This window comes from Candoia aspera, chromosome 4 (genome assembly GCF_035149785.1).
Source record: "Candoia aspera isolate rCanAsp1 chromosome 4, rCanAsp1.hap2, whole genome shotgun sequence".
Taxonomy (NCBI): Eukaryota; Metazoa; Chordata; class Lepidosauria; order Squamata; family Boidae; genus Candoia; species Candoia aspera.
Window position 1 is genome coordinate 116,475,193 of NC_086156.1, and position 27,604 is coordinate 116,502,796.

The window sequence follows — 27,604 nt, forward strand, 5'->3', positions numbered from 1 at the left end:
GGCCTCCCCAGAACCCACAGAGAAGGAGGCACCGTTTGCTCACCAGACAGAGTCAGCATTGAGATGCTCCAGCGGCTTCATGTTCTCATCAAAGTAGATGTCCATGGTGAGGCTGATGTCCGTGTCGTGCGCTGAGTTGTAATTCGTTACAGTCCGTGTGGCGATGCCCAGGCACCGCAGCACTGGGGAGGAAAGGGGGCAGAGGGGAAGGGCATCAGCAAAAAGGCCTTCTTAGTCCTCGACTTACAACCACAATTGAGAATGGAATTTCCACTGTAAGTCGTTGCGGTCGTAAGTCAAGTTGCCTTGTGACTGGACCTGATTTTAAGACCATTTTTACAGCAGTTGTTAAGCGCATCCAGCTTCCCCAATGGGCGTTTTTTGCCAGAAAACAGCAAGAAACATCGCAAAATATGATCATATGACCGCAGGACGCTGCAACTGGTTATAAATGTGAGCTGGATGCCAAGTGCCCAAAATGTGATCATGTGACTGTGGGGTGTGTGTGTGACATTTTGCAAGGCTTGGGAGTGCTTTACAGGCCATAAAGCACCCATTCCTAGGCTGTCATAACTTCCAACCATTGTTAAACGAACGGTCGTTAGTCGAGGACTACCTGTACCATTATCCAAAAAGTTGGCAGGACTTCTTGAACGTGGCCCTCGCTCCCCTGAGGGCAAAGCTGTCCATTGACAAGGACCATGATCAATCAGCAAGCCTCACGCTAACCAAAGTGGCTGGACAATAACACCCATTGTTTGAGTTGACACAACATGCGGTCCACGCTCAGATGGAGCCAGGTAGCTTGTGATTCTGCACGATGTGTAAACCATCATGTGGTTTATCTCTTCTGGCAGTTTGGTGGGCTTAGGATAGTCTTTGCTCAAAAAAGGCTGCCAGAACTTTGTCATCAGATGTATAAGTCCACAGAATTGGACCTCTGCTTCTCCCTGCCAGGGAAGTCTGAACAAAGCAGGACAAGGTATGGCATGTGGCAAGCCTCACCCTTCAGTGACATCCCTGCAACAACGCCTGCTTTACATTCCTGAGTTGTGATGCCGCTGTAGATGCAGGCTTCTGGAGTGAGGTCACCCATTTAGAAGTCACAAAATCACTTGTTCCTTGCTTGCTTGCCAGCAAAAAGAGGCCAGGTGGCCCAGCCTGCCTGTTTTCTGCCGGCAATTGGCAATTCCTGGCTGAGAACGGAGTGCCTGGCTTTTGCCATCAAGAAATAACGATACCTGTGGTCACCACGCCAGCGAACACCCAGCACTGGCCGTAGAGAACGGGGTAGCCCGTGCGGAGGTATTTCAGCAGGATGTCTCGGCTGCCAACCCACGCTGAAGGGTTGGTCCCCCGGGAATAGTCCCCGGTCCAGTTCCCAACCAGCACCCCGTTGTCATCCAGAGAGTTCACCTGGGAGGGAACACAACATCATCGTCACTGACCACGGCAAGGCCAAGGGTGCTCCCGGCTTTGGGTGCCACGATTCTCTCTCGGGGCCCCATTCGCCACGATTCTCTTCCAAATGCCAGAGAGAAAGAGATGGTGAACTCCAGTTTGTGCCACCCTTTCCCAGCACCACTGTCCACTCTGGGGGACTACAGGGGGCTTATCTGGTGGAGATGTATCCAGAGAAACCAGGGTCTCCTCCCCCCTCCTATCAGACCCACTTTTAAGCTTTCGAGCAGCATGCCTGGGGGTCTGCAAAAGTAGGTGCAGGCTTGGGGGGGACTGAGGGGGGAAGATCTGAGTTAAAGAAGATGCATAAAATAGAAGATGAAGACAGGATGTTGACAGCCACAGAGATGACCTTGGAGAAGTGGAGAGAAATGGTTACTGAAATAAAAGCAGGTGCTGAGTCTGGGAAACAGGAAAAGTGTGAGAAGGAAGCTTAAATTGGTTCCACCCTAATTCACTGGTTGTAAGAGGGTGGGAAGGGAAAATGCAGCCAGGCTTTCAAAATTCTGTGGCTGGGGAATTCTGGGAGTTGAAGTCCACACGTCTTAAAGTTGCTAAGGTTGAGAAACACTGCTTTAGCCTATCTCAATAAAGGAAAGTTCCCAACAAACTTATGAAGTCGGTTTCCTCGCCTAGCCTACCTCGCAGGGCTGATGTCAGCTTTAAAAGCCGGATTGTATTTTCCCTTCCCTCCCTCTTTTTTCCCGATTAATCTTATTTTATTCTATGAGAAGATCAGAAAAAAAAATTAAACAGAATTACAAAAGGTGGACAAACAATGAAGAAATACTGAAAACAACCAATGAACCATAAAAAAAAATCTAAATACAACAGAAGAAAAGAAAAGAAAGGTTACTAAATGTCTAAATGTATCACTTATGTGTCATGAATTAAACATTATATAAAAATCATTCGTTTACACAAAATATCTTATACAAGTAGTCCCCACTGAATGACAATTGGGACCAGAATTTTGGTTGTTAAGCAAAGCGGTCATTAAGCAAATCTGACCCGATTTTATGACCTCTTTTGCAGTAGTTGTTAAGCGAATCACTGTGGGTGATTAAGCAAACCATGTGGTCGTTAAGCGATTCACGCGGTTCCCCTTGATTTTGCTTGCCGGAAGCCAGCCGGGAAGGTCAAAAATGGCAATCACATGACCGCGGGATGCTGCAATGGTCATAAATGTGAAGCAGTTGTCAAGTGCCCAAATTGTGATCATGTGACTGGGGGGAGGAAAACGCTGTGTTGGTCATAAGTGTGAGGACCGGTTGCAGTTGGTTTTCTAGCACCATTGTAAGTTCAAACCGTCACTAAACAAATGGTTGTTAAGCAAGGACTACCTGTATTTCCCTCCCTCTTGTACCCCAATGAATGGAGCCGGTCTGAGATTCTTACTAAGGCCTTCTCTGTTTCCTGGGCTTAACGCCTGCTTTTATTTCTGCAGCAATTTTGCAATTTCTCCCAGGTCATCTCTGAGGCTGTCTGGTTTCTCAAGACTTGTGACACTTATTAGACCTATCCTGGGCGCAAACCCATTGCTGAGCAAGAGAAGGAACTGGAAAAGGAGGAGAGGCCAGAGGAAATGAAATACGGGAGGGGCCGGCAGTGATAATTTTCAGTACAAAATGGCCATTCACAAAGTTGCCTGTGATTCATGCATTGCATGGCAAGGATGATCTGGCCTGGTGATAAAGGAATTGGTCTCATTAATCATTCAGAACTGAAGCAAGTATCCTGTTCCTCAATATTGCGAGGGATGCTCCAATTAAGTGGCGGTATTCTCAAAACACAAACAAGCATCTCCTTGATCTGCGGGACTTCCTACAACAGAAGCGGGCTTAATGCTGATCAAACCAGCCATACAAGATCCACCTCTATTAATTCACATACTGCATCAAGTCGAAAGACGGCCATACATTCCGGCAGATACTTGGGTGAAGCGGTCTTAGTTAAGTGTACACATCAAGAGAAAGGAGGCACATATGGTTCCCCCCCCCCCCGCAATACCATTTCTTTTAAAAAAATAGCAAGCAGACTTATTAACCCATCTCTGGAAACAGAAAATGTGGGTCGAAGCAGTAGGTCTGGGGCACTAAATATTTCTCTCGGCATATCCAAAATGCTGCCTCGGCAAACTTCCAGAGATTTTTCTGTTCTGGAATGCAGCACAAGGAATTACAGCAGAGAAAACGTTTTATTCAGCTGCTAAGTAATTGCTGCACTTGGATTTATTTAGTTAGATTAATGTACAGGGAGAAAGAGAGAGAGAGAGAGAAAGAAGAATACATTGGGAAAAGGAAGGAAAATGTAGAATACAGAGAGTAAAATGGGGGGATATCTTGAAGAAGGGAAGTGATGGGGAGAAGTTATCAAAGCAGTGTTTCTCAGCCTTGGCCACTTTAAGCTGTGTGGACTTCAACTCCCAGAATTCCCCAGCCAGCCATGGCTGGCTGGGGAATTCTGGGAGTTGAAGTCCACACAGCTTAAAGTGGCCAAGGCTGAGAAACACTGTATTAAAGCAACACAGGAAATTATGGGGAAAAGAAATGAAAAGCATACAGTAAGGTAAATGAAATAATAATGGGTATTTTCCGTTCTTTAATCAGATCCTGGATCCGCTGCCAGAGTCCATTTTGCAGTGAAAATGGTGCTCTGGATTGTAAGGATTCAAATCCTTTTCTCTGTTCACTGAATCACCGTGTATCACCCACTCCTTCTCAGGCTAACCTACCCCGCAGGGTTGTGGTGACATTTAAAAAAAAGGAACCCCAGGTCTGTTGGAGAAGAGCGGGGTAGGGTTATAAACAGAAGATCAGAAAAGGGAAGAGGATGGAGAAAGGTATCGGAATGATTTTGTGATATCCTCCAGAGACAGACTGGGGAAGGGTGTGTGCGAGAAACCCATCTGCAACTCACCATGGCGGAGACGACACGGGAAACCATGATGGGATCTCCACGGCTCGTGTGGGGCATCCCGCGCTTATCCAGCATGTACAAACATGCATCCAGGATGCCGTTGTCAAACTGGCGGGAGGAAAGAAGGAAGGTCATTGGAGAAGGGAACAATCGGCTTTCCACATTCTCTTTTCATTTTAGGACAAGGGAATAAACCAACTTGACTTTTTTGACTACACCCTGCCCTAGCGAGAGATTTAGCCCTGTTTGCATCACATTTGAGCACTTTTCTTTCTTTCTTTCTTTCTTTCTTTCTTTCTTTCTTTCTTTCTTTCTTTCTTTCTTTCTCTTTTTCTTTCTCTCCCTCCCTCCCTCTCCCTCTCCCTCTTTCTTTCTCTCCTTCCCTCCCTCCCTTTCTTTCTTCCTTTTTTCTTTCTTTCTCTCTCTCTCTCCCTCCCTTTCTTTCTTTCTTTCTTTCTTTCTTTCTCTTCATTAATAAAACTTTAATTTTTTTTAAACGCGTCACCTCAGACATCTTATGTTTGCTCGCCTGTTCCTTAGACTTCTTAGTTTTTCACCCTTAACAAAACAGCTGCCAATTCTGTTCACTGCAGCTGCAAACAGGAAATGTGGCCAAAAGGAGATCCAGTGTTTGCTGGTACAGATACAACTCCAGAACCCTTCCAAGAGCCACCTGCTCTTCCGAACGGTTTTGGAGTGAGGATCTACCTGTGCGTAGTTCCACGTCCGTTCTCCAATCTGGCTTTCTGTCCCATAATAGATTCTCCCTGATTCGTTCAGGACATATTCCTCTAGCCAGTCGCTCTGTTGCATATAGACCGGATCCTCTAAGGAAGAGAAAACAGAAAATTCAAGCGAAGGTGAAAAATTCCAGCATCTCAGTTCTTCCTTTAAAAAGATTTTCAAGGGAGGAAGGAGGGAGGACCGGGCTGCTGAAGCACACCTTGGCGGTCTCGTCCACCTTTTAAAATGTCCTTTCACCGGGGAAATTAAAACATTTTGCTGCTGCTGCTATTTTCTTGCAAATAAAAATGTCTCTAATGTATATTGTTCTGCAGCTTGGGGTGTGCCAAGCCTTGGGATTCCTCTGAAAATGTTAGTTTTGTTAACATTGGAACAATAAAACACTTAGGAGTATTTTTATATATTTTCTTGAAAAATCCACCTTTCGGGGGTAAAAGAGCTGGCTCACCATTTCCTGATGGTTGATCCAAATAAAAACTGACCAATGCACATAGGGGATTTTATCTTCCTTTTCCTTCCTGTCCAGAAAGCATTACCTAAATCAGTGTTTCTCAACTTTGGCAACTTTCAGAAGCGTGGACTTCAACTCCCAATTCCTCTTCTTTGGGAATTGAAGTCTGAAAGTTGCCCAGGTTGAGAAACACTGACTTAAATGTTCTGTTTGTGTGTGTGTGTGTGTGTGTGTGTGTTTAGTGTGTGTGTGTGTCCTTGTTTTCTTTTTTTCTAAAGTTCTCTTCTGCCTGCCAAGCTAAAGATTTATTTGTTCTGGTCTTTCCTTCAATGAATTCCAGAGAGAAAATAATTCCTTTCTCCACCCCAGTATTTCTGCCTCATCTCAGCCTCCTGGAGCTCAGGAAAAGTCAGGGATAGATAAAGGTGTGGAAGTGTGATAAAAATCCTAGCCTTTGCATAGAGAACAGCCACACTACATCTGCTTGGTCCTTCCAGAAGTTCCCAAATTTAGAAATCTCTCTGGTACAGGCGGGGATGGGGACAGGCCCCACTTCTCCCTCTTCAGAAAGGGCTAAGGCCTGCATCAAAGCCATGTAATCAAGCTGATCCACCAAATGCAAAAAGAAATCAAGAATCTCCAGATCTGATAAAGACAGGTTTTGGGCGGGATCGGGTGGGGGAACCAGGCGGGGAGGAATAGCAACACATCTGAGTTCTTCTTTTCTGCCCTCCCTCCTTCTCAGCATTTCTAGGACACACAATCAGCACTGCATGGTTTCCACGCCCTGCTGACTCCAGCAGAAATTCAAGCCAGCGTTTTCGCCTTTTGCACAGAGGTCAAGGGGATGTATTGTGGCAAGGAGATCCGGACTGGATTGTTTTGATCATCTTTTAGGCACCGGGAAAAAAGCAAAAATTATGACACTTCTAAGATACCACCTTTTTTTGGCAGATATTTAGGATGTCGCCCAACCATCGCTTAATGAAGACAGGATTTATTTAGTCATTGTAGTGGCTGATACTATAAATCATTGTTACGAAAAAGGCTGAAGAACTGAATGAATGAATGAATGAATGAATGAATGATGAATGAATGAATGAGTGAATGAGTGAGTGAATCCATCCATCCATCCATCCATCAAAAATGATTGTGCTCCCATAGAAAAAAAGGGCAACTTTTTAGTTGATGAGATAGGCAGATAGATAATAGATATGACACACAAATAAAAGATTGGCTGCACCAGCCTTCTAGACAGGTTTGGAATTCATCTCCCAGAATTCCCTACTCATGCTAACAAAGGAATTCTGGGAGCTGAAATCCCAACTTGGCTGCAAGATGCCCAGCTGAGCATCTTGATTCTGGACCCCCTTCTAGGACTTACCGGAGCACCAGGGGTTGAAGAGGATGTAAATCTCATTGTTGGAGTCAAAGGGGGGCGCGTACTCGCCCGCCTTGCTTCGGGTTTTGGCGCTGAACTGGTACTTGCCGATCACAGCTCTGGGCGAGGGGCAGACCCGGACACAGACGGTGTTGGCATCCGTGCTGGTCACTTCTGCTGACCAGCTCGTGCCGGGCAAGGAGCTGTCCAAGGGGATAAGGATGTGTGTGCCCTTGGAGGCTTGTGGGTTGGACCCTGCCGGAAGGAGAAGAAGTTAGGGGAGAAAGGTAATAATAATAATAATAATAATAATAAATTGAAATTATATTTAATTTTAACATTATACTTTATTTTAATATTTAAAGATAGAGGGACGAGGGAATAATTTTCCCGAGGACCAAGGGTGGTGGGGTGGCCGCCATCTTGACTCTTTTGACCACACCCTGCAGACACCCCTGCTGTGAACTCTGTTTCACTCTCTACACAAGCAATTTGGCATTTTCTAATTGAACTACAAGCCCCATGTTCTCTTCCAACAGCGTCTTTGTAGTCCCATACCTCTGAAGAATGCCAAATGGGGAATGTATCACTAGAAGCCCATGTGCGATCAGATTTTGGATGTCAGGAAAAAAATGCGCAGAAATTGCTAAGCCTTCTGACATTTTTCCTCCTTCCTCTGTATCTTAGATCCTTTTGGTATGAAGGCAGCTGGATTTGAAGGGACTTCATGGTATCCTCACAACAGCCTAGCGAGGTAGGCCTGTTGGGAGTTATTTTGGGGCTTTGAGGCAAGGAGGACTTGGGGGGGGCATATTCCCCACCGGCTATTATGCTGGTCAAGGGCAATTTGGACCTCTCAGTTGCTTGCCAGTAGATGGGGGGACTGCAGGAGCTGGCGTGAAGCCAAAATCAAGCATTTCAATTAAAAAGCAGAGAAGGCTGACTGATGGAGGGAATCAACTTGATAAAATGTGGGATTTCCCCCGGGCCACGCCCACCTTTTCTGCTGACCGCGCCCACTTCCACTTTTCCCACCCACCTCTGCCACCCTTTGGGGCGTTCCACCGGAGCCGCAGGAGGTCCCTCAAACCCTGGTTTTTGCAAGGTAATTTCCCAAAACCAGCAAAAGTTTTTGCAAGGTGATGTTGCAAAACCGGCAAAACCATCACGGTTGGGAGCAAAAGGAAAACCACAGGAGGTCCTAACACATCAAAGGGAGCCATCCCCAGTCTGAAGCAGAACATGCTTTCAGGAATGCTCTCCTCCCCCCGCCCATCAATTTGGTACAGTCATAGTTCCTTTGCCTGGCTTGACCTCTGGAACACACCAAGACAGATGCCGCGGGTGGGTGGGGTTTGGATCACCAGCACCGGAACACATCCCTGTCCCTTTTTCATACTCTGGGTGCATCCAGACCTCCCCCAAGCTGCCTGCTTTTGTCCCATCAGCCTTCTCCAACCTGGTGCCCCAGGCTATTTAACAACCACTCCAGCTGTGCAGCTGGGAGTGCTGGGAACCAGAGTCCCAGCCCATGCTGAGCGCGCCAGGGTGCACAAGGCTAACCTCAGTTGCCCTCGTTCTGACTTTTCCGTCCACTGTTTCTTGCCATCGTGACACAGGGAGCCAGCCACCGCTCAGCGGCCCACACCCTTCCTCCCGTCTCCCAGGTCAGCACACCAGGGTTGTCACTCCTTTGAGTTAGTTGCAGCTAGGCTGGCTAAAACTGCAATTTCCTTTTTTAAACCAGAACCACAACAGGGGACAGTAAAGATCGTCAGGATGAACTCATTCATGGGACCTTCTGGGTAGATTTCCTGAAAGGGGGCTTGCGTTTCTTCAGGGAATTTTTCTGACTTCCCAGTGTAGATTGTAAATTGGGATTTCCTGGTGGTCTCCAGTCCAAGCTGGAACCAGGCCTAATCCTGGCTAGCTTCTGATCCCTGCCATCGACATAGACTGACAAACACCTGAGATCGCTCAGGGGCAAAACACTCTAGGACTGAAAGAAATCAGATAATTTACCTCCACACCTAAGTCTTTTACCTTCTTATTTTTAAAACCATTACTAAGGTGTTCTTGACACACCATCTTTCTCATTCTTGTTTTAATGTTTTCACAACTACCCTGTAAGGTAGGCCGGTATGAATTCTTTCCAAGAGCTGTACATGTTGCAAAATATGTTTAGCTGGGGCCCACCAGGGCTTGGACCCAGACCCCGTTTCCCTCTCACTCTCCTTTATGACTTCAAAAACAAAATGAGAAAGACAATTTCCCGTTTCCTTTGCTGCTAGCTGTCCCAAGTCAATTTGGGAGCAATACTACTCTCCCACCTACCCAAGCAGGGCAACTGAACTCTGAATCATTCTTCCAGGCAGAAATCCAGCAGGTGCAGCCTAGCAGGGCAGTGTGAGGAAAGGAGAGATTTCAAGCTGTTTCTGCCTGACCCGCACTTACTGGAAGCAGAACAGCCCTGCTGGTGCCGGGGAGCAAAAAGAGCAACCAAGATACAGGTCTTGTTTATCCGTGCAACAACGCTTTGATTTTCAGCAGTGTTAGCAGGCCCCGCTTCTCAAACCTGACACCCTCGGGGTGAGCTGGACTGCAACTCCCATTATCCTCACTCAGGAGTGTCCTCCAACCCATCCAGAGGGCACCAGATTTGGCAACAATGAACACCTTCCCAAATAGGACTAGGTCCTCCAGGGGGCAAAACTACAACTCCCAGCATGCCTCACCATCAGGATGAGGCTGGGCAACTGGGAATTGTAGTTTCCCAACATCTGGAGCATTTCTCCCCCCCCCCCCATCCCAGTTGGCCTCCTCCAGTTCTGGGGTGACTGAAACATTCATCACAAAACAGAAAGAGGTTGCTCCATCCAACACAGGGCAATGCTAAAATAGGGTCCAGTACTCTGGAATTGTTATTGGAACCATTAAGCCCTAAAACAGTTCATCTGTTTGGGCATCATCCATCATGTGAGCACAAGAATTCTGTTTTGATAACCCAGGTATAATGTGTTGTATGAACACAACCGGTCATCGGAAGCCAATTCTCACACCCAAACATCAACAAATCCGCCCTTGTTGATGTGGGTGCCCTGCGCTGCCAAAACCCAGACATTTTATCAAACAGAGCTTAAAGGATCCTGGTGTTAAGCCTCAGTTTGCTAGGGAGGGTTAGATAAGGATGCTGGGAACAGCCAGGGCCTGGATGGTGAGGGAGGGCAGCTTCTCCTCTTAGAAACACGCCCGCCACGTCAGAGGCCTCGTGTTCCAAAAGATAACATGGATTCCACTCATTCCAGAACTTGCTCCATCCCTTGAACAAACCTAAAATCCATGCAAGGGATCTTCCAGAAGCCCAGCCCAGCCCAGCCCTACTCCTGTGCTTTTAACAGCAGCTTGATCAGCAGGAGAGACCGTGGTTGAGTGGCCCAGAGACCCCGGGAAGCATTTTCCCCTTGCAACCCAGGGCAAAAATGGTCTTCCATATTGTGGGGGAGCAATGCTCCCCATCGAAGGTGTTGTTTTCTGGCTGACCATGGGCTCTGGCGTAAGTAAAGATTGCAGTGGGTGGATGGGTGGAAGGCAGGCAGGCAGGCAGGCAGGCAGGCAGGCAGGCAGGCATTCTCTTGATCATGGTGCACCTAAAGTCCTCCCTTCATTGCTGAGCAGGGAGACTTTAGGATAGTGTTTCTCAACCTCAGCAACTTGAAGATGGGTGGACTTCAACTCCCAGAATTCCCCAGCCAGCCCTGCTGGCTGGGGAATTCTGGGAGTTGAAGTCCACCCATCTTCAAGTTGCAGAGGTTGAGAAACACTGCTTTAGGACATCTGTCCTGATGGGCCAAGAAGGGGACTACAATCCTTAGGAGAACTGGAAGCATGTTTTTTCTCCCAACCTGTAATGTTCTTTTCCCTCCCTGTTATTTGGAGTTGCAGGTTAGGACAAGCAGGAAAAAATCCTGTTCTTCAGGTGTGGCTGTTTTCACTTCGCAGGCGACAGGGGCAGCCGGGACAAGGTTCGGCGGCTGGGTTTTCTAGCTAGAAATTCAGCCTTGGATGGTAGCGCTGCCTCACGAGCTTGAAAGAAGTCGGACTACGTTTCCCATGGTCGGGAGAAGCTTGGCTTTACTGAATCAGGATAATGGGTGTTGGGGTTCAGTGCACCATGAGGGCATTGCTTAGAAAAGGATGAGCTACGCCGTAGGCAGAAATTCAGCCGGTTGAGTTTCATTCAGCAGAAAGAGGAGCGATGATGTCACGCCTGTTTCAACCTGCTACTGTTTGTGAAAGGTGAAAGCAGAGGATTTTCCCCGAAGGGACAGATGAAAACATTACATCTTTAGCTTGGGGTAGCGGAAGAAGGCCTGTCATAAAAGTTTAAAACATAATGCAGAGGTCTGTGAAAAAACGATGTGGCCCTTTTCAGATATCCTGAATTTTTATTTCTCTTTGCGGCTGAATGTCATCACGTGCATCCTGTTGATATACAAAGCGAATTGACGGGCTGGAAACTCTGGTGCTTTATTACACAGCAGCTCTTCATTTCTTTCACTTCATGAAATAAATCCATAAATGTATTTCACAAATGAAGTCATCCAACAAGCATGGTGCCGGTATGAAGAAGTAATTAGTTTTCAGATACCGTAACTGGTTCTACCACCTTTAGCTGTAACAACTGCAACCAAAGGCTTCCTATAATTAGAATTTTGCATCTTTTTCTCTGTGGCAAACAGCTTCAACGCGTAACTCCATCAGAAACTGCTTGTCCTAAGCCTAAAAACAATATTTCTGGCTTGAGCATTCTAAAACTCCGAATTTGTTCTTGTTGAGATTTGTTTGGATGTTTCACTCTCTTGCCAAATTGACCCACTTCACTGGGGCTCCGCCTTTAGTACCAGGACAGATTTCTCCTGCAGAAATCTCTGCTATGAAGCAGAAGTCATATTTCCTTCAGGGCTGGCAAATGGTCCAAGTCCTAAGGCAGAAAAACATTCCTAAACGATGACACTCCTTCTTGGCTCTTGACGGCCTATGTATGCTTCTTAGGGTGGAATAAAGTGCTTGGTTTCCACCAGATGTAACAACCTCCAGGTAGCTTTCAAAATCCTTCTTCTTTTAGTCATCTCTTCATGGAGAACTTCTCTAGAAGTCCGGAGGATCATCCAAGGTTCATTGATGTTCATCTCAATGTTCTTCTTTGTGAGGAATGACTTCCACTGTTTCTTGCCCAGGAATCCTCTTCCCACCCAAGACTTTCCCAACGATGGAGTCATGAACACTGATGTAAGCCAAGGTGATAGAGGCCCGCCAATGCCTTTTAGCAACTGCTTGGACAATTTTATGCTGGTGTGATTTTGACAGGTCAACCATTTGTGGGAATTGGCCACTCTTGTCCCCAAACATCTCCACATCAGGATTAAACTTCCAGGTTTTGTAAGTTTTGTAGACTGGTTCACATCATTGATGACATTTTTATGGAGTCTTCAGAAACCTCTTTTGAATTTAGAATTCATTCATTTTAGGACAGGTATTTTGGTAACCTTCAGTGATAGAGATACATTGAGAAAGTCCAGAAAGGGGTTCTTTTTCACAGAGCTATAGATAATCAAAAAAGAGTTTTGCCCACTCTCAGGCTATGACTTGATGATCGCTTGATGAAACCGACTGGCAGAGATTTAGGGCAAGCAAAAAATGTGCTTCTTCACACAACGTAAACTCAGCAACTTTGGGAACTTGCTGCCAGAAGATTAGGCAATGGTTCCAAGCTTAAGTTGGTTTTAAGAGAGAATAAGGATGGATGGATAGGAAGAGGCCAGTCACTCCTAACCAAGCCGGCGTAATGGGATGGTCTGTGTCAAAATCTGATATCTCTCAATTGCCTTGTTGCTGTGTTTACATGATTGCATCTATGCAGTCACAGTTTCCTGCAGGGTGCTGGGCGTTGTGCTTGATGCAGCAATATTTTTATGGTGCAATCACGGTGGGAGGAATTTGCACTGGCAAGAATTCCTTTTGCCAAATTCCCTGGGTGAGGTATGTGTCCTAACAGTCAGGAACCACGCTGAGACGAGGAATAGGTCTCTAGTGTTTATTACTGCTACATTAGACAGAAAATCCTAACAAACTGAAGAAACGTGGGAAAAACCCAGACAGATAAACCCCAAAAGTCAAGGCTGGTCTGATCTGTGTCTCTTGGAATGGCTGCTTCACTCCTCAGTACTACGCATGCGTTTTCCCCCCTGGATAGAGGCCCCCTCCTGCTCACCATCAGTACTCATGACATCATGCCTGTTTTAGGGCATTTGTTTCATGCTAAGAGAGGGGTCCGGGGGCAGCTTCCCAGTTGAAGAGGGACTCCTTAGAAGTACTTCATGGTGGGGTGGGGGGGAAAGACAAATCGCTTGCACTCACACTCAAAGCCACTCCTAGTTATTATTTCCAAGCCGAAAGGATCAATGGCCACCTCATTTCTCAACCTTGGTCACTTGAAGATGTGTGGACTTCAACTCCCAGAATTCCCCAGCCAGCCAAGCTGGCTGTTGAAGTCCACACATCTCCAAGCAGCCAAGGTTGAGTAACACTGAGTGGCCAGGTTGGTTACAAAATCTTCAGCCTAGCTTTGGATCCTGCTTGATCTCAGAAGGGCAGGCAAGACCGCTGCTGATTTCTAAGGATCACCAGGTGGTGGAAAGGCTGGAAGACAATTGAGCTAGAGGGCACGCTGCCAGATCACTGCATCACCACCCAGCTCTTGCCATTCTTACTTATCAAATGACCCGGGGGTGGTTGTGACTGTGTTGTGATCATGGATTACTGCCTTTTTCTGGCAAGGAGCCCCTTTCTAGCCTGGCTGAAAGCTGGCATCCTTGGCAAAGCAAGGGCTGGGCCAGCAATGGGAGAACGGCACTCTGCACATGCTCAGCAGCTCTGATACCTATGTGCAAATCTGTAAGAAATGTCAGTGGGGAATGCGAGCCTGGGAGGGGTGCCTGACCCCAATCCATAGTAAGCCTGATCTGGCTGGCAATTTTTTTTTAAGCATCTCCCCCTCCCGAGCTCAGAATTAAATCAGTAATCGTTCTGATTCCATTCATCAGAATCAGAGTCCACTGGAGCTGGGCGGCCAATAAATTTAAATAAACAAACAAACAAACAAAAAATAATAATACTTTAATAGTACGTGTCCGAAATCCCTGAAAATGGCTGGCTGGGGAATTCTGGGAGTTGAAGTCCACCCATCTTAAAATTGCTGAGGTTGAGAAACACTGCCATATTGACTACTTCAAGTACATTTGTGGCTGGGGTCTTTTCTGTCTTGGCCCTGGGGGGGCGGGCAGGAGATTAAATCCTGGACCTGCAAAGCTGTCCCCTCCTTTAAAACACTTTTATGATTGACCCCTGCCCTTCCTCACTTCCAAAGTACACCATGGGCATTCCCAGGGGGATAAACTGAGATTCTGGGTGGCAATAAAGGGGCTGTCCTGTCTCCTAACCACCAAAGGACACAGACCCAGGAAATTGCAGCCTGCTAGATAATCAAAGGGTGGCCCTGCCCGACTCCTGAAGAGCTGGGGGGGGGGGAATGCAGAGTGGGAGATGGGGTGGGGACGGACAACAAAAACAGTGGCTGGGGTGGATGCCAAGTTGGCAGGCGGTCTGTGCCCTGCCCTGTCTCTCAACTTCTCTTGAACAAATCTAGCAATGCACCCCAGGGACGCAGCAAGCCAAATTCCGCATCCACTTGAGCAGAGAGAGGTTGGTGAAATAAAGCATTCCAGCCACAGACCAGTTCCACCAGGAAACAAGCATTCACCCTCCTGGGAGACTCTCAACTATGCGCCTTAATTTGTCTGTCTTTAGCAAAGGGTGGGACCGGTAATCTCGCTGTTTCCCTTCTGCTTTGATTCTTTCACTTTTTTCACCGAGCGGAACTTGGCAGGTGGCTGCTTTTCTGCAAAGCAACTGCAGCGGGAAGCTGCACGTGGTGACTTTCTTGCTGCCCCTCAGCTGCCCCTCTCTTGCCAAAAGGAAACAGGGTGGCCACCAGCAGCGTGGGATGCCATTCACTTGATTTCTTTGCTGGGGAAACTGGAAACTCCCAAGAGCAAAAAATAGCCCCGGATGGATCTCTTAATGGCAACGAAAAGATATAATCAAATCACGGCAACACTGCATTATCCGCGTTGCCTTTTGATTTTGTGACTGGGTCCCGTTCGAGAAATTAACATTAAGCTTTCATCTTAATTCAAGGGCTCTTTGCTGGCCCACCCTGGGACCCCCTACAACTGCCAAAAATTGGAGGTATGGTCCCACCATTTTCCGAGATGGGAAATACCCCCAAACTATCGTCCAGAGGCTACCGTCGTTTTAAAAATAAAGAAGTTAAGCCTGAGACACACACACACACACCGCAAATCCAGGAAAAAAGAGAAAATGCCAGTTCTGCAGAAAGTCAAAACACTCCACCGCAGAAGGTAGTGATTCTGAAATGGCCATTCCCAACACAGATCAGGCTGACCTGCGAGGGATCCGACTTGGAAATGCACGGTTCCAAGTTTTATAATTGGTCCCATCCAAAAATGCAGCATCAGTGGTCCCATTCAAAAGTCAAAATTCTATGGCAATGTTCCTCAACCTCAGCAACTAAGGTGTATGGACTTCAACTCCCAGAATTGTTGGGGAATTCTGGGAATTGAAGTCCACACATCTTGAAATTGCTAAGGTTGGGAAACACTGTTCTATAGGAATGTGAAGGTCCTGCCCATGTGTATAGCATGGCCCCGGCCCCTTTGCATTATAAACCTCCAACATTACAACTCTTCTCCACCTCAAGGTGTTAAGTAAAGCTCTCAGTCAATTAAAGGTTGCAATTCCCAAGTTTAGACCTGGCCAGGTCTTTGTCCCCAGGCTCAGAGATGATCTTCAAAACAGATACATGTGCTGTGCATGATGGTACAGTCCCACCGGATCCCTGCCATCATCTGAACAGCACCCTTAAGTGTGGCTCCTGGCCCCGAAAACATTGCCAACCTCCAACATGGCTGGCATTTTATCTGGTTTTGGTCTTTCCTGATTTCCCAGATGAACAGGGCCACCATGAGGACTAGAAGCTTGAAGGAGCCAAATGTTCCTTCCGCAGCACACTCACCGATCAGGAACTCGAGGCAGACCCGGTGTTCTTCAGAATCGTAAGGCTGCTGGAAATGAAGCTTCATGTCAAAGGGCAGCCCACGGCGAATTATGAGGTTATTGTATTCGTACTCATCGGTGTGATGGGCCCGGCGGTTGCTGCCCGAACGGCCTGACATTAGGTCGATTTTTTTGATGACCAGCATGCCATCTGCGTGAGGAAAAAGAAAGGAGAGTCACTCACTCCGGGCACTCCACTTTCTGCACCCGGGCTTTACCCCTTGGGGAAATGGTGCTTCTGGGCACAGCCACTTTAGAACAGGAGTGACAAACATTTGCCCGTCCTAATCCGGATCGCTGGATTTCAAAGGGATCCGAAGACCAGGGAAGAAAGTTGCGGAACCCCTAAAGATCCAGCGGGTCCTTAAGGCTTTGCAAGACGCAAAAGCCAGCAAACTGTCTGCCCCACGGAGCTTCCAGGCTGGAATTCAACCCAAAAAGCAAGAGGAGGAGGTGAAGAGGGGTGTGAACACTGAAGCTCTAAACTAGTGTTTTGCAAGCTTGGGGACTTTAAGATGTGTGGACTTCAACTCCTAGAGTTCCCCAGCCAGCATGGGGAACTGTAATATCGGAAGCACAGAGGTACATTTATTTATTTGTTTGTTTATTTATTCATGCATTTCTATCCTACTCGTTCTCCAAGAATTACCAAGTGATGGGGGCCTCCTCCTGGATTTAATTGGCAGGGGTGGGAATATTTCTATTTCTCCAAACCAAACTTTAAAATCCTGGTTTCTTTGTCTTCCCAAAACCTGGAACTGCAGCAGGAGATGGGATTCTGCGTCCAGAGGAGCTTCCACCCCCCACCCCAAGGCCTTTTTCTGGTTTTCCTGGGTTTGGGACAGCCACTTGATACCCAGCAACTCACCCCGGATGACGGGATCTGTGGCCCGAGCCCCAGGAATCTCTCCGGGCGCAGGTCCCCAGTCGCTGTCATCCCTGTTTCCCGAACAGCATCGGCAGAATTTGTGAAACCAGCTTTGTTTCTTCCTCCTGGAAGCCGGCTCCGGAGCGTTGGGCTGCCGCACCCGGTAGCTGACGTTGCCCCACCGGCCTGCATCTCCCCGCGGATCCGGCACCGGCATAGTGTCTGCAGGGGAGGAAGAAGAGGAGAGTTTGGTTCGATCCGGTGCCAGGCAGCAGGGGTGCCAACTTGTTTTACAGCACTCACTTCAGGTTCCCATTTCCACCCAGGTAAGCCAGCAGGAGGAGGCTGGAGAGGAGATAAGGAAGGCAGGGCAAGTATTCTGGGATGGCACGGGGGCCCCAAAAGAGAGGGTGGTAGCGCCTGGGAGAGAGCAGCCCGCAGGCACCTGCAGGCAGGGTGAAACTGCCAGGCCATGCCCAGAAATGTGCCTTGCTTGGCGGAGCAGGAAAACTCACAGCTTGGCCCGAGATAATGCCCATCCTTCCTTCTCCTCACACTGGGAAGCCTAGGTTCCACTCTGGGGAGGCCAGACTCCCCAAATTTACCTGGCTTGCAAACAGTCAAGGTAAATTTGGAGGCCAGAATCTTTTCTGGCAAGATTCCCCAGCCCGGCCTGGCCCCCACACCCCTTTCGTGGCAGGGCAAAAGGGCAAACGTTCAGCAGGTTCTTTGGGGCACGGCTGGTTGGCTCCCTCCCCTCATTCTTTCGTAATCTCCGCCAAATAAATAATACAGATGACAATCCTGTGGCAGATCTCCTTCTCTCCCGTAAATCACGAGGACCATGTCCCTCCTGGCAAGTGAACCATCCTCTAAAACACTGTTTTTCAACCTCGGCCTCTTTAAGATGCGTGGACTTCAACTCCCAGAATTCCCCAGCCAGCCATGCTGGCTGGGGAATTCTGGGAAAAACACTGCTGTAAAGCTTGTCCTGCTAACACACCAAAGCTCAGAGGAGCTGGCTTCTGACCAGACTCACAGAAGAACCTGGTTCACAGACTGCTTGGCGTCGGAAAGGATCAGCAGAGATTTTCAAGGGTCTTTGATGGAGGCCTGTCAGCCCTGCGAGGCAGGCCAGGTCAAGAAACAGACATGGCAGGGTCTCCCTGGAAATGCCTTGGTGCCTAGCAAATCCTCCAAAATGGCAGCCTGATGGAGCCCACTCCCGCTCTTCCAAGAAGCAAGCACCATTGTCCCCGGGTTCCTCTATTATTTAACTCTGATGTCATGGACTGTCAGCCCTTGGAGGTAGGCCAGGTCAAGAAACAGACACTGCAGGGATTCCCAAACTGCTACTTTATTGTTGTAGGGTCTGATAACAGAACCTTGGAAGCCTGCCAAAACTTCCCTTAGCTCCTCTTATACCCAACAGAATCAAGGTGGGAAAATTTTGACTTTCTTTCTCACACTTCTTTCAATCTTGGGACTGCACAATCTCCTCCAAGTCCCTCCTTAATGGCTCGCTCATACCTTCCCCAAGGTCGGCTTGATATTCCATCTACATCTTGATATTCTGAATCTGCAGCCACCAACATGATAATCTAGGCAGAATATTCACCTTACATGTGTAAAGACCAAGGCACAGGTTTGCATGGACATTAAGCCCCTGTTTAACCCTGGCTTATAGAACAAGCCCCAATTGCCTGGATCCATACAACACGCCCATCCTTGCCAAACAGACATCTCCACTCATCAGGTTGTCTGAACCCCTTCACAGACAAGCTAGCCAGGTTCCTGCAACACACTAAGCCATAGTTTGCTTCACTGAGGTTCACCCATAAAACCACAATGGGCTGAGTTCACAGACTATGCTAAATCACAAACCACAGACAGAAAAGTCTGGCTCCGCTAATATTCTTCGTTTTACCAGCTGTGATGATCCCTGCAAAGGGCTTCTGTCTCAGAATAATCGGGTTCGGTACTCAAGCAGGTCCACCAGGTGAGTTTTATTAGGAAGACAACCCGTCTTTAAAGGTATATTTCCACTGATTCCACCATAAATTTAGTCACCTGCTTGTTTCTGCTTGGCAATGTATGGCCTCTGGATGTTGGGCTGCATCGTCCATCATCCATGGACCAGGCTGATGGAAAGCAGAAGACAACAAGGCCAATTCCTGCTTGAGGATGCAGGACAGCACTCCCTGCAGACATAATTTCCTCTTCTGGAGAACCCAGGAATTTTAGAAGTAATCTGAGAATGACTCACATCAACCCGGGTTAGTGTATCCAGACGGTGGGTTGAAAGGCATCACCGGCTGGGAGAAAGAAGGCTGAGAAAAAATGGGATGCAAATCTTCCAGGGGGATCCTGATGTACAACATTCCGTTCTCATTGGGAATCTTTTCCCCGTGTTCATGCAGCAGGCAGATACTTTGCTTGTGAAGAAACCACAGTTTGCTTCCCACACCACTTCCTGCTTGGATTTATAACCAAGGGGGCAGCATTTGTTCAACGGGGCTGCTAAACTCAAATGCAAGAAATCCTGAGACTGTTCAATGTATCATGTGAAACCCTTTGCAACAGTTCCTGGACTTTGCTTCACTAATAGCATCCAACCTTATGACTACCCTTGACCCTGTTCCCCCCTTCGATGCAGGCTCACCAACTTTCTAGTCCTTAAGGCCTCTTGCAGGGTCTCTCCCCTTTCTGTCCCTTGACGCAGCACGGCTGGAGGGCCATGGAAAGGAGAGCGAGGGTCAGGCGGCCAAGGGGATGCCCACCCTCCCCAAATCCCAGCTCTTCTGCCGTCTGCTAGGACCAGATGTTGACAGATGTTGAGAACACAAAAGAGGGGAATGGTGGGAAGAAAAGCTAAAGCTGAGACCGGAAAGAAGCAGCAAGAAAGAGAACAGGCGGTGCTTTCACAGAGTGAAAATTGCTAATAGATTTTTTTTGGACGGTGGGTCTAGCCAAAGATGTCCAGACAGGGATCAAGTGGAAGAGAAATAGGTCAGGGGTTCAGCCAACATCTGCTTGGTGCCCCATTGTTTCAGTCCTTCTTCCAGGCTGGCCTGAGGCCTCCTTCCCTATAAACCCATGATCTGGGTTAAAATGTTGGAAGCCTTTCTAGGGTTTTTTCTCTGGTTCAAATTATCAATTATTATTGGGGCTTGACTGACTACATCTAGGCATAGTCTCGGGAATAGGGCAGTCATATGAAACCTCCAGGTTCAGAGGCAGTCTACCTCTGAATAGTGATTGTTCAAGAGGAAGAGTGCTTGAGTTTTGCAGCAGGTCAGCCCACTCTGTTTTGAGTGAAACCTACCCAGCTTTTGAACAGACCACGTTATGTCTTGCAGGCCACAAAAGAGACGCTATCTCAGCTGCTGCTGTTTGTCAAACCATACATAAGAGTACCAAGGCTTGGTGTGATGGGAAACAGCATGGCAAAGATGGCTTGGAGTGCCTAATATTAGGAAAAAAAATACAGATTTGCCATTTTGGGCTTTCTCCAAGCCTTGGAGACCATGTTCTCTCATCCAGAGCAGACGGTGTCTTTTTGCTCTCAAGTCTGGGGTAGAAATTCATCCAGGATTAGCAACGTTTATGTGTCACTTTTTATCTCTGCATTTTTTAGATCTGGGCTAAGTGCTGAAGGCAAGCTGGTGGCCTAAAAACCGTCTAAGCATTTACACTGCAAACCATCTGATCCCATGCGAGTTTACAGAAGGAAATTGTCCATTTTCTGTGGCCAAGAAAACATGAATACGGCGTAACGCTCGGCTAAAAGGAAAAGCAGGTTTCTGTAGCGGACTTTTGAATTCTTTCTGTTATTAGAAGCAAATTCCAATTCCCCACGTGTAGAAATCTAATCTGGAAGGGAGCAAGTGGGCCAGCAAAGAATCCTTTCTCTCCCTGACATGCTGCTTCAACCTTGCGGCGAATGTGCTATGCTGTGGGGCTTCACAAAAAAAACTTTCAGACAAGTTTATCTTGGCTGTCAACACATGGGAGGAATGGGACACGTGATAGCTAGCCTGCAGGAAGGGTGGTGGGTGAACGAAGTGATAAGTAAAGCAGATTATGTGTGTTTGAGTGTGAGGACACAAATTAGAACCCATGTCCAGAGTGGTGATATGTAGCTTCTTGCGGGCTTGGTGTGGGTGCAAGACATGTAATTATTCTTCACTCCCACTAACTGCAGTGTTTTTCTGGCAACATTCATTACCGTATGTGGCTGCATTGAAGTCAAATATATATTTGGATTGCTAACCAGAAAGGTGACCATGCTTACATTTCATCTGTAATTCGTCTGAGTTTATTCCCTTCTCCTTTGTTCTACCCAAATTCCAAAGCTGACGCCGAAAAACTGTTCTGGGATTGAATTTCTTGCGGCAAAGGAAATGCACTTTGTACGTTCACAGAGAAACCTCCCCCTCCTAATTTTTATTATCATCTTCCTTTGCCTGGGACATGTGAACCAGGAACAGAGAGGAGGCGGCCACTGAGCATGTATTGAGTGCTTTCCGCTCAGCAAGAAGTGCATGCAGCTCTCCGAGGCCTCGAAGCTGGCAGAAATTCTGACCAACGATAAAGAACACATTTTATATGAATTTCCTAGTCTCTTGACCCCAAATATGCCAATGATAATCTCACAGGTATCTGGTGTATTCTCTGCTGAAGTTTGTGCCTTTAAGTGCACCATGACGGGGGAAGACTGTACTGTCATAATCCCATTTTTGGTAAAGCTCTTTATGTGCAAAAATGAAAGACGGTGGTTATTCCTTCCATCCCTGCCTTCTGAATATGGATTTTATTCCTTGTTTCCAACCTTCCAATGCTGCCAATTTCCAAGAGAAACAGGATCCCTCTCTGCTGCCAAGGAATCCCCCTTGGAAAGGGCCTGCCGGTGTAACAATGCATACAAATACTGGAAACTGGAGTCAACCAGATAGCAGAGATGGGGAAACAGCTGGAATTAAGGGGCAAGTGCAGCAAAGGGCCTGTTCCTGCTAGACCAGTGTTTCTCAACCTTGGTTGCTTGAAGATGGGTGGACTTCAACTCCCAGAACTCACTAAACTTTGTGTGTTGCTTCCCAGAGTGGCCAATCTGCCACTTAACCCAAATGTGAAGGAAATTATTCTCCACTGCCTCCAAGTTTGAAGGCTCCATCCAGCCATACAGGTTGTCCTCGACTTATGACCGCAATTGGGACCAGAACTTCCATTGCTAAGCAATGTGGTTGTTAAGTGAGTCATGCCTGATTTTATGACCTTTTTTGCTGCAGTTGTTAAGTGAATCATCATGGTCATTAAGTGAATCATGTGGTTGTTAAGTGAATCTGGCTTCCCCCTTTGACTTTGCTTGTCAGAAGGCCGCTGAGAAGGCCGGCGAAGAAACGTAGCCTTTTTTTTTAACCAGGCGCTTTCTAAAGGTGTGGTACTGCAATGTCCATCATCCCCAGCCTTCAAGGTCTACCTGGAAGACTGGGGGAACTGTAGCCCAAGAAGTTAAGGACATGGTATCATCTAACCTTAGCCTTTGTAACTCTTTTAGGCTGATGTTGAAACAGCTGTGAGTGCAAAATTAAGTCAAGTATTTTGCACTGAAGGTTTTTGCCCAATATTTATATCCTCTGTTCCCTGCCTGAAGCCTTAATCCTCGCACAGATATTAATCAGGTTTCTAAGGGCTGGGGAAAATGCAGGGGGCCAAGAAAACGAAATTAGATCCTGAGGATACCTCTCCCATTTCTAGCAAGACAAGGGGTAGGAGCTTCCTCAAGCCCCTCCTTGCTTGGTGGTGCACTCTGCACATCCTCAGAGGCACCACTGCCTTCTGAACCCACTCCAGCCCCTTGGAACCAAAACAGCTTTCTCAGCTCAAATTGGCTGGCTGAACGGATGGGAATCTTCGTGGCTACTGGAATGCCGAAATGAGATGAAACAGGAAGCTGAAAACTTGCCTGGGGGGAAAGGAGGAATATTTGGGAATCACCCAGCCCCGGAAAGTTACTCACCCGCCATTCTGCCCCACCCAGGCCCTTGCCACTACCAATGGGGACAGCCTCGGTGGAGGAAGTGCCCATGTGCGTGGCAAGCCTGCCAGTTAGTCTGGCTGGTGCAGATGGGAAAGAGTTTCTGGTTGAGCCATTAACAGTGTTTCTCAACCTCAGCAACTTGAAGAAATGTGGATTTCAACTCCCAGAATTCCCTGGCCAGCATGGGAATTCTGGGAATTGAAGTCCACCCATCTCAAAGTTGCTGAGGTTGAGAAACACTGCATTAACATAATGAAGCCTTCAGCAGGTGGTAGGAATTCTCAGGGTTCTGCCCCATTTCCACTTTCTCCACCTCCTTGCAAGACCCTGTGCCTTTTAACAGGGGTAGAGCAGGCAGGAATCCAACAGGGGAAGCCTTTTCCAGGCAGGAAGGAAAAGCTGCCTGTCTTGAGCTTCATCGCAGAAGACAGCACCCTGTAACAGCAAACCGGTTTCCCAGGGTGGATCCATGGGGAAGCTAAGGAGCACCATCCACAGGCAGGGAAAAATCAGCAATATAGTATAGGTGTCTGCTGAATTACACCCTGTCACTGGGGTGGGGTTTGTGTGTGGGGGTGAACCCCAAAAAATGGGGGCAACAACAATATGCTGATTGTTTTTGGCGGTACCGGAATGGAGTCTCCAAGGAAGGCCCCACTGGGTGGCTGGCTGGCAGGCACGGCGATCAGGAGCAGTCTACACCATTTGCAATTATCGATCTGATGCAGGCTAGGTCAGAGGGACCTGCTTACTCCAAGAAAAGGAAATGCAACACTCCAGTTCTCAAACTGCTGTTCATTCAAATGGTAATTTTTATCCTTTTCGTGTATTTTTCACAGGAAGCCAGTCTTTGGGATTGGGAGCACTGTTTCTGGGTGATGTCAGGCTTCCCGCATGCGCTGGGCTGTGAAAAAATCATCGGCTCAGTACATGTGTGAACCCAGCCATATATGTGATATGGGTGGCTATATAAACAAACAAACAATAATTAAATGGTGGCTTGCATTGGTGGCTTTGCCTGACAAGTGCACTATCAATTGTGGTTTATTCAACAAACCACGGTTAAACAAGCCAAGTTTTTTTATCCCAGTGGGAGGATACGATCTGTGCAAATTTAAGAAAGGAAAAAAATCTGGGAATACCAAGCTCTCCTCTGTTTTCTCCGCCCACTTCCTACTGTCCTATGCAAGAATGATTTTATTTCCAGGACTCTGTTCTAGAATACAGGCCATGGCAGGAAAGAAGGGAATATTTCCTCTGAGCATGGGCAAAGTACATTTCTTTTCGCAATGTTAGTTCTGGAAGCAGATGTCCTAGACCAAAACACTGGCCGACAGCAAACTTGGCAGATCCTTCCAACCAGGTCTGACCATGAACTGAATGGCAAAGTAAAAAGTCAATTTAAAACTCTTCAAGCCTACACAGACACAGACACAAACACACACACGTGTGCGCTACAAGCGTTGCTTCCCTCTTTCTCCTTCTCTTCTCCAGTCCCCTAAAATTGACAACTCTCCCCTCCAATCCCTGTAATGACCACAATTAACTTTTAAGTCCAGGAGTAATCTGTTCAGACATTCTCGGCCTTTAATAAAAAGTGCCTGTTTTACAGGTCATCCTCGTTTAGTGACCACGACTGGGACCGGCAACTTGGTTGTTAAGCAAAATGGTTGCTAAGTGAAACCATGACTGTGCTTATGATCTTACTTCAGCTTTCCTTTGCTTTACAGACCTGAGAAGGTTGTAAACGCAAGGACTGGTTGTAAAGTTACTTTTCATCACTGCCATCACCTCAAATGGTTGCTAAATGAGGCAGTCACTAAACGTGGACTACCTGTATTAGGATCCAACCAGGGTCATCTTTAGCGGGCAAACTCCATGAGCCATCCAACTGTGCAGATCCGATTTATAAAAGATCCTCAGTCAACTGAAGATCAGGCCCTCTCTCTAAACATTTTGGTGCAGAGGAGTTTGAAGCGAAACAAAGAAGGAAGGTAATTTTGCACATTGTTTGAGTTCTTCTGTGTCAGTTGGTCTCAAACCAGAGTCACACCTGAAAGCCTCATTATCACTGGGCAGAGCATGGAAGATCCCTTGGAGGCTTTGGTGCTCTGAGGCCATCACTGGCTCCTGGTCTGAACAAGAAGATCCTGCAGCTGGTCCCCCCTGCAAGTCACCAGAATCATACAGACCTCATAGGGGGCATTGAGGTCATCCAGTCCAACCCTCTGTGCATGGACAAATTTAAATTAAAGCATCTGCAACAGACAGGTGTGCCCTGCAGACCACCAGCTCGCCCTGGGTCTTGCTATCACACGGCGCATATTCCCTCCAACTTTTAACCAGGATTTCTCTTCCAGTAACTTCAACTTTAATTCATGTTCTGCACTCTGGAGTAAGTTGGGGGCGGGGGGGACACACACAATATTCTTCTGTTTGCCCTCTAAATCTCAAAAATGGTGAGTTCTCTGACTTTGCTTTGCACAACACAATCAAACTAAGGTTAAAAATATTGCAGCTTCATTCCCACAACCTCCGGGGTCTGGGAACCCCTTTTTGGATGAACTGATTTTATTAAAAGTCCGAAGCTTTCCTGCAAGCTTCGTTGGAAAAAGGGTTCTCAGATTCCTGGGTTTTTGACACCATAGACCAGTGTTTCTCAACCTGGGCAACTTTAAGATGGGTGGACTTCAACTCCCAGAATCCCCCAGCCAGCCATGCTGGCTGGGGGATTCTGGGAGTTGAAGTCCACCCATCTTAAAGTTGCCCAGGTTGAGAAACACTGCCATAGATCAACACCCTTTCCTCCCACATTATTCACACAATTCTAACTAGACTCTTTTGCACCTGGCCTGTCACGCATCTAGCCTTTTCGCTTCACTTAGATTTCCCGTGCCCTTCAAAACAGAAGGCGGCTTAACTCAGCCAAGGAGCTCAAGGGGTTGTGCGCAAGCCCCTCTGGCTTTCAATCTTGCCTTGTCACCTGGTTTTATGAAATGCCCTCTGGCTCCCGGACCGCACGGAAGACGTCCCCGCTTTCCAACCCCGTTTCCTTTGCCCGCAGCTATTCGGCGATCCGCAACAGGCTCCCACTCTGCCTGCGTTCCCACAAACCAGCTAAACCGGGTCATTAACGATCTGCTAATCTGTGCGAAGTGAAAACCGGCGGGGAGCTCAGCGCGTTCGGGGAAGCTAGCAAGGTCTTGCGTGAACACGGAAAGCACACGGGTTTGTCCCCGGTGGGCTCAGGGCGTTGCGTCAACGTGTCTCGCCGAAGCCGCGCCCGGCTTTCACGTCCCTGCCCAGCTCGGGAGCGATTCAAGCCTTGGAGCCCGGCCTGCCTTGCAGGGTCGTTGTGAGACGGAACGGAACCCGCGCAGGACTCGAGAGGCACTGGCCCGTCCCGCGATGCTCCCGGCGCCCTCCGGCAGCCGGAGTGGCCCCGAACTCCCGTCCCGCCGCCGAGAGAGGCAGGCAGGGTCGCCCTCCAAGCACCCGGACGCTCCTTCCTCCCCGGCCGTCCAGGGGCGCCGCACTACCGCTCCCATCTTCCCGATGATGGGCGCTGTAGTCCTGCCCCTCTCTCGTGCGCCGCTGGACTCTCGCGCTCCGGAGCCCCGCCGGACGACGCGCGTTTCTTACCACGGCCGGGTTGAGCCTAATTTTCTGCCCCCCCGCACACCCGCGGGATCCAAAGACCCCCGGTTTTGGTTTCCGGCCCCACGTCCCATTTCGCCGCGGACTGGCTCCCCGAGACACCCCGGCGGCCCCAAGTCTCTTCCTTCCCCCTGCAAGGCCTCGACACCCCTAAATCCCCTTCTACCGCCCCGACTCCCTGCCCCGCGAATTCCCCCCCAACCCCCGCCGGCCGTCCACAGTCCCCGCGTCCACCGCACGTTCTCCGTAGCCCGCAAGCGCGCGTCGGCTGCCTTCCCGGAGCCTCCCAATCGCTGCCCTTGACTCACCCCCCCTCTCCCCTCCTCTGCTGCCTTCATCCTCTTCCCTCGGGTTCCCTGGATGGGGGCTTTTCTCCGGAATTTCTTTCCACCCCCAAACTTCTCCGCAACTCCTGCTAAAGTTCCTTTTTCCTCCCCACCCCTGCCCTGCACCCATCGCCGGCTCTGTTGGGCTCTGGGTTCCTGTGCGCACAGCCGCGGCACCTTGGATCTCCCACCTGCGAAAGGTCCCCAGCCTGGTCCAGGTCGGTCCTTCCTTCCTTCCTTCCTTCCTTCCTTCCTTCCTTCCTTCCTTCCTTCCTTCCTTCCTTCCTTCCTTCGGCCCCTGACCTCTCAAGGGTCCTGCCTTCTCCCCCGTCCCTGGCACCGATGCTCCCTTCCTACCTCTGGCACCCCCGCCTCCTTCGATCCCCCAATTCCCTGGTTAGGACGCCTCCTCCGAGTTCACCTTCCCCAAACCTCCGGTATCTCGCGTGCCCGTAGGGACGGACCCGTTGCAGCTGCCCAGGCCTCTTCGCGCCCACCCCGCGGCCGGTCTGCCCTTACCTGGCACTCGGCGGCTCAGCTCCGATCAGGCTTGCTTCGCCCC

General features: G+C 48.4%; 1 protein-coding gene across 2 annotated transcripts in view; it reads right to left on the reverse strand.

Moving 5' to 3' along the window:
- TGM1 (transglutaminase 1) overlaps positions 1–27,604 on the reverse strand; it is a 34,542-nt gene extending 6,938 nt beyond the window's left edge. Inside the window, exons 1-8 of one of the 2 annotated variants that reach the window (XM_063301621.1) lie at positions 27,562–27,604; positions 17,020–17,241; positions 16,111–16,302; positions 6,960–7,211; positions 5,089–5,207; positions 4,381–4,488; positions 1,242–1,416; positions 44–182 (exon numbers count right to left, since the gene is read on the reverse strand). In XM_063301621.1, coding sequence (XP_063157691.1) covers positions 44–182; positions 1,242–1,416; positions 4,381–4,488; positions 5,089–5,207; positions 6,960–7,211; positions 16,111–16,302; positions 17,020–17,236 — 1,202 coding nt within the window. In that variant the 5' untranslated portion in view covers positions 17,237–17,241; positions 27,562–27,604. Of the gene's footprint in view, positions 1–43; positions 183–1,241; positions 1,417–4,380; positions 4,489–5,088; positions 5,208–6,959; positions 7,212–16,110; positions 16,303–17,019; positions 17,242–17,464; positions 17,597–27,561 lie in introns of those variants that run through there. The other variant, XM_063301620.1, reaches the window with a different exon arrangement.